The sequence below is a fragment of the Prionailurus viverrinus genome, chromosome A3 (genome assembly GCF_022837055.1).
Source record: "Prionailurus viverrinus isolate Anna chromosome A3, UM_Priviv_1.0, whole genome shotgun sequence".
Taxonomy (NCBI): Eukaryota; Metazoa; Chordata; class Mammalia; order Carnivora; family Felidae; genus Prionailurus; species Prionailurus viverrinus.
This window is the reverse complement of record NC_062563.1, coordinates 58,260,720-58,275,824: the sequence shown is the minus strand read 5'-3', so window position 1 is coordinate 58,275,824 and position 15,105 is coordinate 58,260,720. Positions and strand designations below refer to the sequence as shown.

The 15,105-nt window shown below is 39.8% G+C and overlaps 1 protein-coding gene and 1 pseudogene across 7 annotated transcripts in view; both read left to right on the top strand.

Annotated features, from left to right (window-relative positions):
• Positions 1-15,105, top strand: part of IL1R1 (interleukin 1 receptor type 1) — a 91,078-nt gene that overhangs the window by 65,313 nt on the left and 10,660 nt on the right. For 6 of the 7 annotated variants that reach the window (XM_047854415.1, XM_047854416.1, XM_047854414.1 and 3 more), the window contains 6 exons: positions 570-635; positions 5,958-6,075; positions 6,846-6,997; positions 9,956-10,099; positions 10,861-11,028; positions 11,559-14,939. In XM_047854415.1, coding sequence (XP_047710371.1) covers positions 570-635; positions 5,958-6,075; positions 6,846-6,997; positions 9,956-10,099; positions 10,861-11,028; positions 11,559-11,977 — 1,067 coding nt within the window. In that variant the 3' untranslated portion in view covers positions 11,978-14,939. Of the gene's footprint in view, positions 1-569; positions 636-5,957; positions 6,076-6,845; positions 6,998-9,955; positions 10,100-10,860; positions 11,029-11,558; positions 14,940-15,105 lie in introns of those variants that run through there. The other variant, XR_007151208.1, reaches the window with a different exon arrangement.
• Positions 646-3,658, top strand: LOC125162887 (small ubiquitin-related modifier 1-like; annotated as a pseudogene).

Here is a 15,105-nt window from a genome sequence, read left to right as displayed (position 1 = left end):
GGCCATTCCGGCTCATAGTTTCTCAGGGTTGGCTACAGATCAACCTTTGAAGTCCGTCTTCTTGTAAATAAAACTCAGATGGATTTCTGGAGCTCCTTCATACTTTTCCACCCTTTTTAATAAATGATGCCAAATTTCTTGGCACTCAACTCTTGGGTCATTACTAAAATTACGAAATACAAGCAGGTCTAGCACTGGACGGTCCTTCTGGTTAATAATGCTTCATCCACAGAAGTACCTTGCCACAGCTACTCGCTTTTCCTGATTTGCTTTAGGAAGAGGCACTTGTCTGGAGTCCTGGTGATATGTGTGTTTGTAGCACCAAACTTGATGGGCTCAGCAGGGCCCAGGCTTTCTGGCAGGCGTTCATGGTTTTGCCGTGGCCTCTGTGGTGGCCTCCTTCTTTCACTTCTTGCCCTCTCTCTCCTGCCATATATGCGCTGGGCTCTCAGGGGAATATCTGGCCAGACTCCATGTGATATATTTTGGTATATTTTGCTAACTGTTGTCATCCGCTGAGATTCTGCTCTGTAAGAGACTAAGAACCCCTGCTGATGTTTGTCTTTCAGAGGAAGACAAGCCTGTGAAGCCTATAATTGTGAGTCCAACTAATGAGACAATGGAAGCAAGTCTGGGTAAGTGGTCTCCAATCAGAATATGCTGAAATCATTATTTTGAACTCAAGATTAAGATAAACTCTGCCTTTACCACACATAACCTAAATTATTTACTGAATATACCTACCATTAGTGGGAAAGTGGCACAGATTATGTCTTTAAATGTTTCTTTGGATTTCCTGCCTCTCAGGACAAAAATCTAGCCTTGTCTGATTTGTCCACCCCCACTCTCCTGTGGATACTTACTACCCATGGAAACACTAGCCAAAGACCAAGTTCAAAAGGACTAGAAATGAGAAGTATAATTTATCTGACTGGTACAGGATGGATTTCTTATGACCAGACCTAAGTTTTCAGGCAGAAGAATAAGATAAGAGACCAAAAAGGATACGTTTTTTTTTCTAGGATGACCATCAAGTCAGTGAAAATTTTTTATTTCAGGAACAAAGACATAATCCTATAAGCATCCAGACCTAAACTATACAATGCGATAGCCACCAGCGATATGTGACTATGTACATGTAAATTTAAATTAAGTAAATTAGTTAATTTAGTTCAATTAAAAATTAGTTCTTCAGTCGTGGTAGCCATATTTCAAGGGCTTAATAACCATATGTGACAAGTGATTACTGCATTAGCACAAATATAGAACATTTCTGCTGTCACTGAAAATTTTATGGAAAACCACTGGCCCAAACATAAAAACAGATTTTTATATCAGAGGATCAAACACCAGGCTGGCATATAAAGTTCTCTTCTGTGAAACTAACTACATGAAGACCGTGAATAGTTGTACAGAGATTAGAAGGTAAAAGTTTGGGACCAAAGGATGCTGTATGTGTCCAAGCAGTTATTAATGGCGGGAGGTAATATAAAGGCATTCACAGGTATAAAAAAACAAAGATGTGAAAACTCACAATTACATATAAGCCAATATAGAATCTAGAGCAGTATTCTAGTAATCTAGAGAAATGCTTTTTTGTTTCTCCTCATTACTGCTCCCCTGTAGAGCCTAAAAAGGCATTCACCCTACCCCCACCCTATCTTCTTCCCTTCTTCAGTTTTCCAATGCCACAGATATATTGTATATCTGTTGATGTACCGTGCACTTTGCAGGGTCACAAACCATTGCAATATCTAAGGATTTTCTTGCCCAAGATATCCACTATTTGCCCTGGTGGCCATAGCCTCTGTTAAGAATTCTTGTTCTAGATGTGTACACTTTAGAGCTCTATAGTTTAGGTGACATTGATCTCCAAATCTAAAAATAGCTTCATATTCAGAAGCATATTTTAATATATCATATGTTATTATATTTTAATGTATCATGTTGGTCTGATGCACCCATCACCCTGTCCTATGATTACCCTGTAGGTCTAACAGGCATTTGATAAGATTCAATCCAAATTACCAGTAAAATAACTTAGGAACTGAGGGATACTTCCTTAACTTAATAAATAACATCAGTTCAAACCAGTAGTCACTAACATTCTTCATGGTGAGCCACTGTTGTGTTAGACCTTCTACAGGTATAGACCCCCTCACTGAAGTCAAGAGCAAGACAAAGATGCCCACATAACCAGCATTACTTAACATATTTCAGAAGTGCCCACCGATACAACCATAAGTAAAGGAACCAAGTCATGCTTACTGTAAGGGAGAAAATGACTTTATTATTAAAATTAGAATTAATATATTACTAATTGGCCAGATATAAAATTAATATTCTAGGTATAGCAGAAGTCCCTCCAGCTGTGGTGGTGTGCTGTGGGGAAGAGATAGATTTGTGAATCCCAGAGCGAAGGCCTACTTCTCCGAGGCCACTGCTGTGAGGAGGAGACCCTGGCTGAAGCCATCATCACCATGTCTGACCAGGAGTCAAAGCCTTCAAGTGGGGACTTGTGGGATAAGAAGGAAAGAGCACACATTAAACTCAGAGTGGTTGGCCAGGATCGCAGTGAGATTCACTTTGAAGTGAAGAGGACAGACAACGTGTCTCAAGAAACACCAAGAACCATACTGTCAAAGACTGGGAGTTCCAGTGAATTCACTCAGGCTTCTCTTCAAAGGTCAGAGAATTGCTGATAATCACAGTCGGAAGGAGTTGGGAATGGAGGAAGAAGAAGTGATTGAGGTTTATCAGGATATCAGGAGCAAATAGGGTCCTTCAGCAGTTTAGATATTCTTTTTATCTTTCCTTCTTTCCCGTCAGTCCCTTTTTACTTTTAAAAACAGTTCTTTTGTGGCGTTCAAGATGGAACTGAAGACTGTCACCTCACCTCGTTAAAACGTCTGGTAATTTGAGTTCTGGTGTCCATTAGTCATTATCATTTGTTTTCATGGTGCTGATTTTTAGTAATCGAGCCTCAGTCTCCTTCCTTTGCCCTCTCCTTTTTATAAATTACGTGTGTGCACAGAGGGGCCATCTTTTCCAGGACCATGCTTCTTCAGGCTTGTGGTGAATAAGACCGACGTGAGTGTTCATACTGGCTTTCCAATTGGACCTGAAGTTCCAGCACGTGATTGTTTCCCTCCTGACTTGTGGCTTTCAGTGGGAGATGGAAGTTTCTCAGAGAACTGAGCTGTGGCAAAATGGCCTTTCCTTAATTTAAAGCTGCTTTTAAAATCTGGGGGTCTGACCCCAAAGAAGAGGAATAGCAGGTTGGCGTCGAGGTGGCATAGAGATGGTGAGAATAGTGACTGACTCCAAAGATGGTGTCACTGAAGAGAAAGCATTTTAAGATTAAAGAAAAATCTTGTCAGAAGATCCCCGAAAAGTTCTGCTTTTCATAAGCAGTCAATAAAGTTATTCATACACAAGTGTATACCACAGAACACTGCACTTTTTAATTTTATTTGTACTTTTTGGCCTGGGGATGTGGGTTTTAAATGGACATTGTCTATAACAACTTCATTAAAATACATAAAATGCTTGTAACAAAATCAATATTCTAAAAATGGTGAACTTGTTTGGCAGTAACCAACTAGAAAACATAATGGGGAAAGAGATCCTGTTTGCAACATGTCATAGAGATGTCTATAGTTTCTTGGCAAAATCTTTTAAAAATAAATAGGATTTAGAGGGGAGAAAAAAATTCTGACATATAAATATCAGGAAAACTGAGATTTAAAGCATGCATATTGACAAGGAGTGGGAGCTATTTGTTTCCAGTGGGGATAAAATTGGTATTTAGAGGAAAAAAAACCTCAATCAACAGATATACTGTATGTCTGTGGTATTAAAAATTCATGGGGAGGTAGTCAATTAGGGTAAAAATGTCTAAAAAGACTCAAAAGGGAGCAATAATGGAAACAGTCTTGAGAAATGCCAATTTATGGAAAACTTTAATAGAAATGTATGTTTTTCCTGTATGGAAAACTAGAGATTGTAAAGATATCAACTCTTAAAATTTTTTTTTAATTTTTTTTTAAATTTTTTAAATGGTTATTTTTGAGAGAGAGAGGGACACATAGAGTGTGAGCATGGGAGGGGCAGAGAGAGAGGGAGACAGAGAATCTGAAGCAGGCTCTAGGCTCTGAGCTGTCAGCACAGAGCCCCATGCAGGGCTCGAACCCAGAGCTGTGAGATCATGACCTGAGTTGAAGGTGGATGCTTATCCAACTGGGCCACCCAGGCTCCCCTAAAGTTATAGTTTTAATGGAATTCTGACAAAAATATGAATGGGCTCAAAAGTTTGCAAGTGATTTCTTAAATTCACCCAGAATATTAAAATGATGAGATTATTAAAATAGTATTGACAAGAAGAGCTCTAAATAATACCAATGTTTACCCTAAAACTATAGTAATTAAGATTGTGGTACCCTTGACATCAGTATACACATTTAGCTCAACCAAGAAAGTCCCAAATAATTTATTTTATGACAAAAGTGACATTACAAATTATTATCCAATAAGGGGTTCTGAAATTATAAATGAGCTATTTGGATAAAAACATGAAGTTAAATCTCTCTCTCACACCATACCCAATTACATTCTAGACAGAGTAAAGAACTAAAACAGTCAGAACAATGAAAACATTATATACCTCAATGAAAATGTACTTGGGTATTTTCCTGATTTGGTGATAAAGCTTTTAGAAAAAATTGTGAAAACATATAAAACAGAAATTTGACCAAAAAAGGGGAGAGAGGGAGGAAGGGAGAGAGAGAGAGAGAGAGAGAGAGAGAGAGAGAGAGAGAAATATCAAAGAATTTCCATAGACAGAAATAAAACAAAAGCAACGAACTCTGAAAGTTATTTGGAATAGTTTTCATGTATGATAAAACGTTAATATCCTCAGTGAATAAAGAGCTCCCATACAGCAGTGGAGTTAATATAAGAAGCAATTAAATAATGGACAGTAAGCATAACAAACAGTTCTTAAAAACAAACCGATACTGAACTTATAAAAGATGTCCATTCACCATGATTTCAAGAAATGCAGAAACGTTTTTGTTTTTTTCTTTTAAGTTTCTTTCTTTATTATTTTGAGAGAGAGAGAAAGAGAGAGAGAGAGAGAGAGAGAGAGAGAGAAAGAGAGAGAGAGGCAGGGAAGGGCAGAGAGAAAGAATCCCAAGCAGGCTCCACACTGTCTGTGCAGAGCCTGATGTGGGGCTCAACTCACAAAGCGTGAGATCATGGCCTGAGCCAACATGAAGAGTCAGACGCTTAACTGTCTGAGCCACCCAGGTATCCCAAGAAATTCACACAAAAATTTAAATGGTGTTTTTAATTCTCTCATTGGACAATGACTAAGCAAATATATTTGGAATCTGGGGGCTTGGGGGTGAGAGAGCATTCACATACCCTGCTGGACAAAGTGTAGATATGTACAGTCTCATTTGGAAGAGGGAGGATGAGTTTTTAAATATGTTTATCTCTTAATTCTACTTCCAGATTCAAAGTAATACTTCAGGATATGTATAATATTGAGGCACAAGGGTGTTCATTAGAATATTAATCCTAATAATGAAAAATTAGAAGCAAATTGTGTTTATCAATAAAAAAGCCATTAATCATAGTAGATCTGTATTACAGAATACTAAGCAGCCATGAAACGGCCTCTTTTGGAAGGCTGATCATGTGAGCTGAAGTTCCCAGTATACAATATTTATAAATAGTAGACAATAATGTTTCATTTTTAAAATTTCACGTATACACAAAGAATGAGATACATGAAGTTACTAATCACGGTTCTCTCCGAGTGGTAGGTTTAAGGGCAATTTTTCTTTCTGTTTGTACTTTTCTATAATTTAAAATTTTTAATCAATAGCCATTTACTAATCTAGATAGATCAGATAAAAATCAATAGCTCTGATTAAAAATATATTGCTTTGCAGGATCCAGGCTACAGTTGATCTGCAATGTCAGTGGCCAGTTGAGTGACTTTGTATACTGGAAGTGGAATGGGTCATTAATTGATGACGACGACCCAGTGTTGGTGGAGGATTATTTGCCGTAAGTATGCTAAAAGCCTATCGTGCAACCGAGAAGTTTTGGTATTACACTTCATATCATGCTTTATACAACCTTGATGGTTTCATTGAATAGCAAGAGTTAGTTGGCATCTCATCTCTTTGGGCAGAGTCTTGACCCTTTGCTGCCCATATTGAGTTTTCCTGAGCTAAACAGGATTTATAAGAACTTACACACAAGGTAAAAATACATGTCCTCGTGGTGTAAATTCTGAACCACTTGGAAGGCTTTCTCTTGACCATAGGTAGATGTGGTACAGAATTCTAATGAAGCAACTTTCCTGAATTACCCTTCATGATATTCTGGGGTTTTAAAAGCAGTTTAGGAAAGACTCATTAGGTGGGCCAAGAGCCTGGCACTCTACCTCTCAAGTCTCTAGTGGCTTTCTGATTCCTCTCTAGGGATCAGCTCCTGACTCCTTAGCATTCTCCTTGGTCATCTGTCCCAATCTCCTGTTTCGTGCGTTCTTCTCAGTGCCCCATGGTGACTAGCATGTGCATCCATTTTTTTCTTCTTGGAAGCTGATAATTTTAACATGATCTCTGCTACTGAATCTTTCACTGACTGTGGTCTTTGGGCTATAAAATCTCAGATCAGTGTTGCCAACAGCCTGATTATTATCCCTGTGCTTAGGGCTGGTGATAACTTCTGCTGTAATTCATGTGGCGAATTAAGAGATAAACCATGTGTATATGTCTCAGTTGTAGTAGTTTTACTCAAACAACTTCATGTATTCTCTTTCTTTTTAACAGAGTGGAAAATCCTTCAACCAAAAGAAAGAACACAATCATCACAGTACTTAATATTTCAGAAGTGGAAAGTAGATTTTATCTATATCCATTTACCTGTGTAGCCAAGAATACAGATGGTATAAATTCAGCATATATCCAATTGATACATCCAGGTAAACAACAAAATATTTGAAATGAAGTTTTGGTTTCCTGTTGCAAGATTCCATGACTTGGAGATTTGCAATGCTATTTCCTCTGCTTAGAAGCTCTTGGATTCCTCTTAACCTGGCAAATTTCTATTCTTTCACTTGTCAGCTGAACTACTTCTAGGAAGCTTTCTGTCTTGCTGCCTGCTCTTAACAAGCTCTCTGCCCAAAGAGATGAGGTTAGTTTCTCTGTTACATACTTCAGAGAACCCCATGTCCCTGTCACAGTATCTGTCATACTTAGTTTTCTTTCCTTGACTTAAATTGTGTGATGGTGCTGACCATTTATCTTACCATTCATTCTAAAATTTTTTTTTTTCAACGTTTATTTATTTTTGGGACAGAGAGAGACAGAGCATGAATAGGCGAGGGGTAGAGAGAGTGGGAGACACAGAATCGGAAACAGGCTCCAGGCTCTGAGCCATCAGCCCAGAGCCTGACGCGGGGCTCGAACTCACGGACCGCGAGATCGTGACCTGGCTGAAGTCGGACGCTTAACCGACTGCGCCACCCAGGCGCCCCCCATTCATTCTATATCCAGAGCTAGTAGTGACTTAAATCTGGCATATCATAGGTATCTGATGAATATTTTTAGGTAAATGACAGAATAATGGATGAACAGGGGAAGCCTAAATATCCACTTTCCAGAAAGGAAGTCAGAAATCACTAGTTCTCGTCAACTGTGTAATCAAACACAGTACTGAAAATCTTTGTGTAATATTTTGATTGTTTGTAGTTGAATTAAAAATAGGGTATTTATAAATGTGTACATGGAGGAAAATTTAAAAACCTATAGACAAATTATTAGAATTAGTAAATGAATTTAGCAAGATCACTGGTCTTTCTGTCTGTATGTAAACATATGCATATATGTGCATATATATGGTATTTCTATGTATGTCTATAAATACCAACAACAAACAAAACTAAATTTAGAAGATTACATTTACAATAGTATCAACAATTATCAAATACTGAGGAATAAGTCTAGCAAAGTCTGTTCAAAAGTGTGATACAAACTAAAAAAGAAACAAAACATTATTGAGATAAATTAGAGAAGACCTAAGGTTATACAATGTTCATAGATTGTAAGACTCAGTATTATAAAGATATCAGTTCTCCCCAAATGAATCTATGGATTCAAAAAAATTCCAATCCAAATTTCAACAGTATTTGTGCAAGTGTGGGTATGTGTTCGGGTTGGGTGTGTTGTTGTGGGCAGGTTTATTCTAAAAGTCACATGGAGGGGCGCCTGGGTGGCTCAGTCAGTTAAGTGGCCGACTTCGGCTTAGGCCATGATCTCGCGGTCCGTGAGTTCTAGCCCCGCGTCGGGCTCTGAGCTGTCAGCACAGACAGCCTGTTCAGATTCTGCCTGCTTCAGATTCTGTGTCTCCCTCTCTCTGACCCTCCCCTGTTCATGCTCTGTCTCTCCCTGTCTCAAAAATAAATAAATGTTAAAAAAAAATTAAAAAAAAATAAAAATAAAAAATAAAAGTCACATGGAAATGGAACAGAACAAGAATAATCAAGGTGGCCTTGAATAAAAACAAGAAATCTGGAAGATTTACACTACAGGTATCATGATCTTGTGTGAAGCTACACTAATTAAGGCTGTAAATGTGAACTGTTCATTGGGCCAACTGGATATTGGTCTGGAAAATGTGCAATCCTGATTTCTGTTTCATACCCGAATCAGCTACGGATGGATCAAAGACCCAAACTGGGAAAGTAGAGTGATGCAACTGTTAGATTTCTCTTTTCTGCATGGCCCCTGTCATTTAGAAGCCACTGTCTTCTTTCTTCTCTACACCGTACCCCATTGCCCCTCCTTCACCTTACTTCTCTGTCCCTCCTCCGCTGTAATCTTTGGATGAATAATTAGAGAGTGGAGCTGAGAGAGTGTGGAAGAGTGAAACATACTGTATGGCATCCCTAAGCCCTTTCTTTCCTTACCCCCAAACTTCAGCTTTCCCCAGCTAACTCTTGTTCTTTTTTTTTTTTTTTTTTTTTAATTTTTTTTTTCAACGTTTATTTATTTTTGGGACAGAGAGAGACAGAACATGAACGGGGGAGGGGCAGAGAGAGAGGGAGACACAGAATTGGAAACAGGCTCCAGGCTCTGAGCCATCAGCCCAGAGCCTGACGCGGGGCTCGAACTCCCGGACCGCGAGATCGTGACCTGGCTGAAGTCGGACGCTTAACCGACTGCGCCACCCAGGCGCCCCCAGCTAACTCTTGTACCTCCAGAAACTTTTGTAGGCTTTTGTGTGACTTTGACTTGTTTTACTCTGAAGTGCTCTATCCTATGGTATTTGGCATTTTTTTTCTGTGTTATTGTATACAGTGCACCCTTGAACAACATGGGAATTAGGAGCACCAACACCCCCATTCCCAGTCAAAAATTTGAGTATAAATTTGACTTCCCCAAACTTAACTACTAATAGTCTACTGTTGACCGGAAACGTGATGGATAACATGAACCGTTGATTAACACATACTTTGTATATTGTATGTATTACATACTGTATTATCATAATAAAGTAAGCTAGAAAAAAGAAAGTGCTATTAAGAAAATCATAAGGAAAATACATTTACCGTATGGTATTGTAAAAAAAACAAACAAACTGCATATAAATGGACTCACACAGTTCAAACCTGTATTGTTCAAGGGTCAACTGTATTATAAGATTTAGGTGGAAATTTAATACAATGCACCTCAGTTTTATACAGTATCAATTCTAGATGGCTTTGTACATTAGTATGCATTACTAAGTTGTGATAATGAATAGGTTAATATTATCTGGGATTTGGGATTGCAGGCCAATCCCAAAAATGGTTTCTCTGGGATGATGATATTTAATTTGGTATGCTCAAATTTTTAATTCTTTTGATTCTAATATATTTTTTCCCTCTTTTCTGCCATAGTCCCTGATTTCAAGAAGCACACAATTGGTGTGTTTGTCATGTTAACTCTAGTAATTACATGCTCTGTTTTCATCTACAAAATCTTCAAGGTTGACATTGTGCTTTGGTACAGGGATTCTTGCTATGATTTTCTCCCTCCAAAAGGTACAACTTTGTATTCTATGCAATATTTCCTTGTTGGAGATAAGGGGTAGTCAAGCGATGTAGAAGATGGCTGAGAGGGTGTTTACTTAAATTTTAAAATGAAATGTGGCATATGCAAGAATAGTAGCTATTCGTGTACATAATTATAGTTTTGGAACTGAATAGACTAAATAGCATTGTTTTCCAGGTTACTGCTTTAGTGTTCATAATGGTGGGGTAGATAGGCATTGAGAGCATCTGTTTGTAAATCCAATATGCATTGTTGAGGGCCTGCTCCATGCTGGTTAGGACATAGATGACCCCATGATCTGTCTTCAAAAGAAAGAAAGAACGATTTTCATGTGTCAGGGAACCTCTCGCTTTCTCTTTTGTTTAAATCTTGCAAAAAAAAAAAAACCCAATACTGCAATAATACATAAAAGGAAGAATGATAGAATACAGGGCCAAGACACTGGGGAAGAAGATAAGACCAGTGAGGTAAGGATAGTTCCCAGACCAAGAGATAGACAATCTCTGCACCTGAGGTGGCCATTCAACAACATAAGAACACCTTCATAGTGTAAAGCACAATAAATAGAAACTTGTCGATGAACACTTTAAAAAGTTGTTGTACTTTGGCATTGCTGCTTCGTTCATACCATCCCCCACACAAAATTAATAATTCATTCCGAAATGCATGTTTGGGGTATTGACTTTACCAAATCTTTTGGTCCAGATAGATTGGATCCAAATACATCTAAATATTTTACTTTCCCCTCTAGCTTCAGATGGAAAGACCTATGATGCATATATACTATATCCAAAGACCCTTGGGGAAGGGTCCACCTCGAACTCAGATATTTTTGTGTTTAAAGTCTTGCCTGAGGTCTTGGAAAAACAGTGTGGATATAAGCTGTTCATTTATGGAAGGGACGCCTATGTTGGGGAAGGTATGTGTGTCACGGAAAAAAAAAAAACAGTCTGGTTGTAAAAATAATTGCTAAAGCTAGGTTTCATCTTTCTAGAAGAACTGTGGCATAGGTGTATATATTTGGCAGTTTTAAGAACTCCTCAGTGGTTGGTAGTGATGATTTCCACATCTATTAACTGCAAAAAGTACTTACTTTTCTTGTGTTTTGTTGGCACAAGAATTGACAAAGTTTTATTTAGTTTTGGAAAACTTCAGAACTAGTTAGATCCACTGGTTACTTTACAACTGAGACAGTAAAATAAGAGTGGGAGAGATCAAATGGTTTAAGGCTTTAAAGTTTATACCAGGAGTATTCTGAGTTCTAAGTGAAATATTCAGCTTTTGTGGGCCAGGTGTTAAGCTGGTCTATAAAATCAGAAGCTTCTTTAATCTTAATTAGGATGAGAAAAAAACATTGTACGACATAGGGGATGGGGGTCGGGTCTTGGTTTGGGAGAGAATGATTATAAATTGAAATTTTACTTACTCTGCTGGGCTTCCTGTTTTCAGACATTGTTGACGTCACTAATGAAAACATAAAGAAAAGCAGAAGACTGATCATCGTTTTGGTCCCAGAGGCATCAGGATTGGGCTGGCTGGAGAATTCATCTGAAGAGCAGATAGCAATGTACAATGCTTTCATTCAGGATGGGATTAAAGTTGTCCTGCTTGAACTGGAGACGATCCAAGACTATGAGAAAATGCCAGAAACCATTAAATTCATTAAGCGGAAACATGGGGCCATACGCTGGTCAGGGGACTTTAGAGAGGGCGTGCAGTCTGCAAAGACAAGGTTCTGGAAGAATGTCAGGTATCACATGCCCGTCCAGCGGCAGCCACCTTCATCCAAACACCAGTTACTGTCCTTGGCCATGAGACCAGACTCGAAGAAAAAGCTTCAGAGGGAGGTGCATGTGCCTCTCGGGTAGCAGGGAGAAGCTTGGCCAAGAGTTCCTTGGGTGACTCCTGTCTTCTGGCATTGCAGGCCAGGCTGTGCCCTCACTGACTATATAGTCATAAAATGCACGTGTAGAGTCTCTTATCCTTGAGATCACCTGGAATCGGATTGCTCAGGGAGCAGGATGTGGTGACAATAGCAGGTCAGGGCAATTCAGAACCGAGAGCTTGGCAGTCCTTTTTAAAAGGCAACAAATGCCCTGTCCAAATGTTTGAACTGCTGAGAACAGGCACCAGGACAGCAAATGAGAGGAAAGAACAATCAGGAAATATTTATCATCTATAAATGTTTTTATGGAGCTGTCCACAGTCCAAGGAGGGCAGCTGTGACCCAGCCCCCGGGGATAGCATGGTCACTGGCCACCCCAGAGGCTTTCCTTGGCAGTGCTGCAGGCAAAGTGAGACTGGTATTTCACAGAGGAGGGAAGCAGTACGCTTGGAGAACTTACCATTTGCTTCGCATTTTCCCTACCCATCAACAGCCAGCAGTCTGTTTCCAGAGACTGAATTTCATTTCACAGCCCTTTAAAATTCTCATTTCGGTGAAAAAAGGATTGCATGTTTTTGAAATCACCTTAGCTTTCTGCTGGAGAGAGGGCATTTCAAAAGCAGGAGTAGCAGAGAATAGATCCACTCTGGACGCCTTTCCCCCTGGAGTGACCCTTCTGTAGCACCTTCCTCTTGTGCATTCCACTTGACTCATCATGTCTTTGGAAGGACAGCTTCCCAATCCCTTCCTCCTCCCTCTCTGTCACACACCTGGCCCACGGATTAGCCTTCCTTCATAAAATGCTGCTCCAAGCTCCTCCTGTTCCTACTGAAAACACCTCTCCCGGTTTAGGACCTAAAGCCCAATTATGCATTTGCATTTCCCCACTGCTGCCCCCAAACCCCGAGTCTGTCCGCACAGCTGTGCCCCTCACTGTCCTGCTCTGTGAACTCCCAGGTCGGCCTTTGCGCACTTCCACACCTGCCCCTAGTGTTCCTTCATCTCTGCTTCTCCTTCCAGTCTCCTCCGACCAGAATGTCTTCTGGAATTTTCTCCAACCCCCCAGAGTTGTATGAAATTCAAAATTTACCCCAACTCTGTTTCTCTAAGAGATTTCCCCAAGAAACTGCCCTGAGACACCTGCTCTCTGCTCTCAGTCTGATGGCACTTAGTCTGCTGGCCGTCACTTTATGAGAAGGTGGTTATGTGTCCCAACTAGAGAGACCCTGCTCTCTGCAGGAGGGGCTGTCTCTTGTAGTCTGCGGTGGCTTCACGAGTAATTAGCACATGTGACATAGATTTGTGTGGGGCTTTCTTGTTGAAAACTGTCCACAGATTCTCATATTTAAGTTTTACAATCATCCTAATTTTATAGAGAAAAGAAGTGACCTGTTTTTTGTTTTGTTTTGTTTTTGTTTGTTTTTTGTTTTTTAAATCACGCTTAGTGCTGTCAGACGTAGGGCTTCTAGCTCCGTCGCTGGCTTCTTAGTGCAGTGTCCTGAACGCTTGACTTCAGGTCATCGAGTGTCCCCTTCGCCCCTACCCTGGCACTTTTGTGAGAAGAAATGACTGTTTTCTGAGATGGTGGCTGAGTCTAGAGATGCTTTCTTTAAGAAACCAAATTCTAAACTTTTGAGTGTTGGAATTTACAAAAATTGTTTCGAGTTTACAGAAAATGTTTCTGCTGCCATATAGTCTTTCCCAAAAGGTAGATATTTCTTAGTGAATTAAAAATGAAAGCAAGTTGCTGTTTTGGTCTAGGACACGGTTTTTTAAAACGTGATGATAGTCCTTAGAGAAACCCAGGAAAACTGCAAAGCCAAGTTCATGTGCCATTTGCTGAGGGGCACGGGCACCATTTTTAGAAGTTGTATGAACATGGACAGGCCCTATGTTTTTTTTTTTATTTTTTATGCTTAATGCTATGGGTGAACACAGTCTTATATAGCATATTTTTTCCCCCTGAAAGCAGTTAGAGCCAGACAGAAACAGAGTTGAATGCTTTGCCTCTTCTCCTTCTACCTGCTTTTTCTTAAATCCAATATTACAGCATTGCGTAATAGTGCTGTTTTGAGACTGTTGTTGTTGTTGTTGTTAAAAAACTGCCTTATCTTTATTTGCCGGCATATACACGAACTGTAGCCAGAAGTCTGTGGGGCTCGGGCGGGGGGGCTGTTATGCCCCCAAAAGGCCTATCAGATGCTTAAAACGTATTATGTTGCTGATCATTTTTAGTCTGTCATCTGTAAAATATACTTGCTGTGTAGTGTCACGAAAGCCAATTCCGAACATTAGACTTAGCAGCAAAGTTGGCCAGAAAGTAAGGAGCGGGGAGAACAACCAAGAATTCCCAGCGGCATTTGCACCTGGAATTTCTGGAGGGACAAGAATCAGGGGATGTGCCCTGGGACCAGGAGGAGCCCCAACAGGAAAGTGCATGTCGCCTGTCACTCCCAGTCCTTCCAGGGGGGATTCCGGGGGAAGGCGCTAAACTCCTAGTTCCCTGGGAACTTCCTTTGTTTTATTGTTTTCCCTGAAAACCTCTTTTAAGCTCTTCCTTTCAGGCCTTTCCCATTAATTAGATTTTACTGCATTATCTGATGGTAATTTTTTTTTGTTTGTGTGAGTGTTTAAAGGAGAGTTTGCCATAAAGCATTTCGCTTCCAGTTGTCAAAAACTGGCTTAGCAGAATTTATATCTTCCTTCTTCCACCTCCCTTTGTTTATTTGCAATAACAGAAAAGGTAGTGAGCCATTTTTCTCAGTGGTATTTTTGATAAATTATATTTTTATTGGTTAATGATGAAGGGTTTTTAAAAACGTGTTTGTACAATTCTAAGCAGATACCAAGTATTTTTATATAGTAAAACACCAGATTCATGTACAGCATGTATCACTGATCGATGGACTGTACTTGTTTTCCAATAAAATTGGCAAAAGCTGGTATTGAGAATCCTCATTAAAATCTGTTTCCATGCCGGCCCTGCCCTGGGCTTGCTGGGTCACACTCCCAGGTCTGATGTAGGGTGAGAACACCTTCTGTCTGGGGAATTCAGGGTCCATGAGCCAGCCAATGAGCTCTGGATCCCATCTCTAGCCTCAACTCTACTCC